A 6,513-nucleotide genomic window follows, 5' to 3' on the forward strand; every position below is an offset into this window, starting at 1 on the left:
AAATGACTGCACCTCTAAAGACCCCTCTGTCAAACTCCTGAAGTTTGCAGATGACACCACAGTCATCGGCCTCATCCTGGATGGCGACGAGTCTGCTTACAGACAAGAGGTTGCGGCACTGGCTGTCTGGTGCAGTCACAACAACCTGGAGTTGGACACGCTCAAAACTCTGGAGATGATTCTGGACTTCAGGAGAAACCCCCCCTGCACTCCCCCCTCTCACCATCATGAACAGCACTGTGGCTGCAGTGGAGTCATTCAGATTCCTGGGCACCACCATCTCACAGGACCTGAAGTGGGACAATCACATTGACTTAATTGTGAAAAAGGCCCAGCAGAGGTTGTACTTCCTTCGTCAACTGAAAAAGTTCAACCTTCCACAGACGCATATGACACAGTTTTACTCAGCTGTTATTGAGTTGATTCTGTGCACTTCTATAACTGTCTGGTTTGAGTCAGCCAGTAAATCAGATATAAGATTAATTGGTGTGCACCTGCCCAACCTTCAGGACTTGTACAACTCCAGAGTGAAGAAACAGGCAGGTAACATTATCACAGACCAACTGACGTTACAGATCTCTGTGCACTAGAACATCTAGGTATAAAAACAGTTTCCCCCCTATGCCATCTCCAGATTAAACAGCCAGTTACCACCAGTCTTCTGTAATTCATTTCTTAAAGGGGTCATATGATGCGATTTCAATTTTTCCTTTCTCTTTGGAGTGTTACAAGCTCTTGGTGCATAAAGAAGATCTGTAAAGTTGCAAAGACTAAAGTCTAAAATCCAAAGAGATATTCTTTATAAAAGTTAAGAGTCAACCACACCTACCTAAAACGGCTCGTTCTAACACACCCCACATGTCTACGTCACGATGTGAGAAGATTTGCATAACGCCGCCCAAACGTTCACGCAAAGAAAGAATTCCAGTAGTGCTGTTCTTTGAAGGGAGGACATCTTCTCACTCATAGTTTTCAGGGCTTCATTTCCCAGCAGCCCTTCTGCCTTCACATTCTTGAGGAGGGAACTGGCCACCCCTCTCACCATCATACCCAGAGACAACAACTTCTCACCACTTATATTCTACAAAAGAAAACATTCTTGTGAAAACAATAAAGAGGAAACAAAACTCAGCTCTATAAACTGAGCAGAAAATATAACCTTAGCAGCTTCCAACAGTTTCTTAGCCAGAGTCTTAGCTTGAGTTGGGCTCCAATTGGCCTGACTCAAGCTGGTGAGGGTGTTGTTCAGGTCCTCAGAGGTGAAGCGGGACAGCCTGGAAAGAGGAAGGACAGACATGGCGGATCCCAGAGACAGCAGAATCTCAGGAGAGGAAGAACTGTCATCTTTCTCCAGAATGTTCTGTACTAGCTGTCTTTTCACCTGAGGGAGGGTTGAATGGAATTAAAATAACATTACAGTTAGGCTACGCAAATTTGGGAGCAACAACGATTCAATAAAGTTTCAGTTCCGACCTTGTCTATTTCAGGGTTGTTACAGGTATCAATCTGAGACAGCAGTTTTCTGCTAAGATTCAGATTTAGTGACGGTGCACCATCAATGAAACAAGCCAGAGAGCCCAGCCTGTGAAAACAGGAAGTAATTGATGAAACAGGAATGTATATGTTTTGAAGTTGTTCTCAGATGTAGAGTGAAAGGGGCATCCATGGATGCCTGTTTCCGAATCAGAGCAAAAAACCTGAAAACATACTGAGACTTCATATTTTGCAACTCTGTTTCAAACAGTTGCGACTTTACATTTCATAGTGTTACTTTAAGTCTCACTATTTTGATTTTATATCTCACAAATATGACTTTGTAACTTCAACTTTTTTTTCTACTAATTGCGACTTTACACTTCACAGTAAGACTTTGTTTCACAATTTTGACTTTGTTTCTCACAAATGTAACTTTATGTCTGTGACTATTTTTTTGCAATTGTTAGTCTTATAAGTTAGTCTTATAATTGCGACTTAAACTTCACAATGTGACATTATATCTCAAAACTGTGACTTTACATCACACAATGTGACTTTCTATATTGTAATGCCTGTTTAAATCTCATAATTGTGACTTAATTTCTTGTAATTGCAACTTTCTCACGGTGTAAATTTGTCTCACAATATGACAATGTATAATTTTTAATCATACATTTACTTGTTTATTTTTTATTACAAAGTGGCAACAGGCTTCCAGAGGAATCAGTGTATTACTGCTGTTAACCTGAATATCATTTACCAAGAACATGCACTAAATACACAATAATGATGCAAATCCTAACCTGTCCATATAGTGAGTGAAATTGTCGCTGCTGGAACACTCTTGTTTCAAGTGTTGAAAAAGTGTTCGGCCAAGGGCGGGCTGCATTCCACTAACATTTTGAAATGATGGAGCGAAATCTGGAGTCCTGAAAAACTCACATAGCTGAGAAAAAGAAAGATTACTATAGTCATTGGATTTAGGTGGTTTTGGATTTAGTTATTATGTATGGTATGCTCTGAGACACAAAGGCAATGGAACAAAACACATACAGTATGAATTATGTCATTGGTTTGAATATCATGTCACAGTTACTGACCTCTTCTTTAGGGATGGTCTTTGCTTCCTCTAAAGACAGCCGAGACAGGAAAGGCCCCATCATTGTCAACACGTTAGCCTTCAGCCAGAGCATTCTGGGAGGACATATAGGGACTGCTGTTTCAGACAAACAGACGAACTTTTAATGTTTGACAAAGCACTAAAAGACTACTATACTAAAATGTTTTAGTGTACAAGTGTACAAACAAACAAGCAAAAAAACAAACAAATAAAAAATAATTATAATAACTTATGTATATATACTATTAATATAATAAATAATTGTCCTCTCTTTGTATTTCTGTACTATTTATCTTCTGGGCCACCACATTTGCATTTGTTATCTTTTCTTTCCTAATGTTTTCTCTCTACCCTCTTCAACACTTCGCCATTCCATTTCAGTTCTCAAATTTATCATTTCACTGTTTTTCAGGTCTTCCATCCACTTCCTTCCGATTTACCATTAATCGTTGAATGTTGAGTCCTTTCAGCTCCTGGTACAATCACGTTCATCATTGCCTTGACTGATGGGCCATTTTCTAGATTAGTCAAGAGTATTTGTCAATAGATTATTTGTATCTTATATAAACCATACATTTAAAATGAACAAAAACACATATTTTAAATGCCTAGTTGAAAAAATTCTAAATATTTCTGCTTTACTTGTTTATGTTATATGTTATGTTATGTCATGTCATGTCATGTTATGTTCAGGTCAGTTTTGATTATAAAAGCTTACAGACCACTCAAAACTTACGGATTATAGGTTTTTCTAGGGATCCAGAAGGCAGGATGCTGAAGGCAGGTGCTTTCAGAACGCATTTAAATTCATTTTGTGCAACTCTCTCTTTGACCCACCCTATAATCACATTCCTCTGTTCCTCAGACAGAACGCTGAACACCTCACCAAACACCTTCATCCTTCAGCATAATGAGGGAGAAGAGACAACAGACACAACTAAGGAAACAAAATTTTACTTCAAAATTGAGGACTAAGGTAAAAATACTCCATATGTTTAGTCACTTGAGTTTAATAAAACGGAATATGAAAGAAGATGGCGCCACGCATGGCTGCCTCGGTTTGTAGCTGCTTGGTAGCTGCTTTTACTATTTTTGTTTGTTTGTCCTATTTTAAGTAACTTTTTTTCCGATCAGCTTGAACTCACTGACACCGTGACACTGTGACATCCTACATCAGTTTCTGTGAGGGCATGTGTGTTTCAACCCGGACTTATTTAACATTTAGCAATGACAAATCTTGGTTCAGTGCAAAACTCAATAAAATAATAAAACAAACGCGTACCTTTTAGAGGTGCAAGTTAAAGGGGCAAGCTAAATAAAGAAAAAATATAACTGCACACTCACTTAAGCATTGTTTATTTGTTACCAATGTTTCGGCAAAACAAGTAGCCTTTGTCAAGGAAAGGCAACTTGTTTTGCCGAAACGTTGGCAACTAATAAACGATGCTTAAGTGAGTGTGCAGTTATATTTTTCTTTATTCAGTGCAAAACTCAAACAGACAAGAGTAGCTAAGAGAAGCTACTCTGAAAAGCTGAAAAAACAGTTTTCAAGCAACGACCCTACATTAGTGTGGAAGGGCCTGAAAGCCATCACCAGCTACAAGACCCCATCCCCCAGCACTGTGGAGAATCAACTTTTGGCCGACGGTTTGAATGAGTTTTACTGCAGGTTTGAAAAGCCTGGTCTCACACCCCACACCACTCTGACCGTCTCACAACACAGCCATCAACACCCTCCCCCTCCCTCCCACTATTGCTTCTCAGCCTGCAATGGTTTTATGTTTTATGCGGCGCGATGCAACGCAACGCGTAAAAAGACATAATAAGTCATTATAATCCATAGTTATGTCCCCACTGGATGCAACGAATGCCTCGTTTATAATGGGTTTTCATGTTTTTGAATCATCACTCCGGCCTGACAGGGCATCATCACAATATGGTAAGGGGCGTAACATTTCCGTCTCACGCTTGAGGTATTCGGCCAATCACAACGCACTGGATAGCTGGCCAATCACAGCACACCTCGCTTTTTCAGACCGATGAGCTTTGTAAAAATGTACGCGTTTCAGAAAGGCGGGGCATAGAGGAGAAACAATAATGTACAGTATGTGGAAAATAATGTTTTTTGAACCTTAAACCGCATAAACACATTTCATTACACCAAATACACAAAATACTGTTCTTTTTAGCAGCATCATATGACCTCTTTAATAACTAATTATTGCCTCTCTCTCAAGGTTTTTGTAAATACATATATATATATTTATTTATACAGCTGTATATACAGTAAATAATGCACAAATCTGTACATAAATCTTCTGTTCCAGATGTATACCACATTACATTATTATTATTATTATTTATTTTTTCCTTAGTCTTATTTAAATGTTCTTTCTGTTCTCAATGTCATATATGTATGTATGTATGCATGTTTGTACCAAGAGCTCCTAAAAAAAAAACAATACAAATTCCTTGTGTGTTTGCACAAACTTGGCGAATAAAGCTCATTCTGATTATGATTCTGAATACACTCACATTTTAGCCAGTTGAGAGCTTTGTGAAAACACCGGCAGCACAAAGCTAGATGGAGGCATTGTTTCTAAGAAGGGTTTAGCCACCCATAAAAGCTTTGTTAGATCTTCTTTGTTGAGGTCTGTTCCATTCTGCATGATTGTCATCCAGGAAAGAGGAGCCATGAATGCCCGCATGAAACAACGAGGGCCTTCCTGAGTGTGTGCAAATGTGAAAAAGGGAGAGAGAATGGAAAAAGGTGTGTTAATGTCATTTTGTCATTTTTATATTATATTATATTATTTTATTATATATTTTTTTCTGGTAGTCCTGCACTAACTGTACTATTCTTCATGAGATCAATCATATGGCCCATGTTGGTGCAGTTCCGCATCTTCTCAGCAATGTTCTGAATTTATTGTAGATTTCCCATCAAGATGAACATAAAATAAAGACAAAATATGGATATATGGGTGTCTCTCCTGTGTATCAGTGTGTAAGCACATGTATTTGCCAAAAAATATCCCAAGCATTTAACAAAATCTGAAAGAGCCCTGAGCATAACAATGTATTTATTCTAGTGCTGTCAAACGATTAATCACGATTAATCGCATCCAAATAAAAGTTTTTGTTCACATAATATATGTGTGTGTGTTGTGTATATTTATTATGCATATATAAATACACACACATGCATCCATATATTTAAGAAAAATATGCTATGCTTATATATTAAATATATTTATATATAATATACATTATATGAATATAAATATATACATGTAAATATTTTCAAAATATATACTGTATGTGTGTGTATTTATATATACATAATAAATATGCACAGTACACACACATATATTATGTAAACAAAAACTTTCTTTGTCTCACACCCCACACCACTCTGACCGTCTCACAACACAGCCATCAACACCCTCCCCCTCCCTCCCACTATTGCTTCTCAGCCTGCACTTATGATCTGTGAAGATGATGCACGCAAAGTCTTCAGGAAACAGAAAATAAGGAAAGCCAAAGGCCCAAACGGTGTCTCTCCTGCCTCAAAGCCTGTGCTGTCCAGGATCATCAGCTTCCTGACAGACAGGCAGCAGTTAGTGAGGCTGGGAAAACTCACATCCAACACCCACACCATCAGCACTGGAGCTCCTCAGGGACGTGTGCTCCCCCCACTGCTCTTCTCCCTCTACAACAGGGGTGTCAAACTCAATTCCTGGAGAGCCGGAGCCCTGCAGAGTTTAGATTCAACCCTAACTAAACAAACCTGATCCAACTAATCAAGTCCTTCAGGCTTATTTGAAAGCTACATGGTATGTGTGTTGGAAGAGTGTTGGAACAAAACTCTGCAGAGCTCCGGCCCTCCAGGAATTGAGTTTGACACCCCTGCTATA

The 6,513-nt window shown here is 38.7% G+C and overlaps 1 protein-coding gene across 1 annotated transcript in view; it reads right to left on the reverse strand.

The window, feature by feature from the left end:
- LOC107723376 (otoancorin-like) overlaps positions 1–6,513 on the reverse strand; it is a 22,788-nt gene that overhangs the window by 13,100 nt on the left and 3,175 nt on the right. Inside the window, 7 exon segments of the mRNA XM_016531961.1 lie at positions 1,160–1,381; positions 1,474–1,582; positions 2,280–2,422; positions 2,577–2,692; positions 3,333–3,496; positions 5,132–5,322; positions 5,448–5,516. Of these exon segments, the coding sequence (XP_016387447.1) occupies positions 1,160–1,381; positions 1,474–1,582; positions 2,280–2,422; positions 2,577–2,692; positions 3,333–3,496; positions 5,132–5,322; positions 5,448–5,516 (1,014 nt within the window).

This window comes from Sinocyclocheilus rhinocerous, unplaced genomic scaffold, assembly GCF_001515625.1.
Source record: "Sinocyclocheilus rhinocerous isolate Xijiao unplaced genomic scaffold, SAMN03320098_v1.1 scaffold241, whole genome shotgun sequence".
NCBI classification, from domain to species: Eukaryota; Metazoa; Chordata; class Actinopteri; order Cypriniformes; family Cyprinidae; genus Sinocyclocheilus; species Sinocyclocheilus rhinocerous.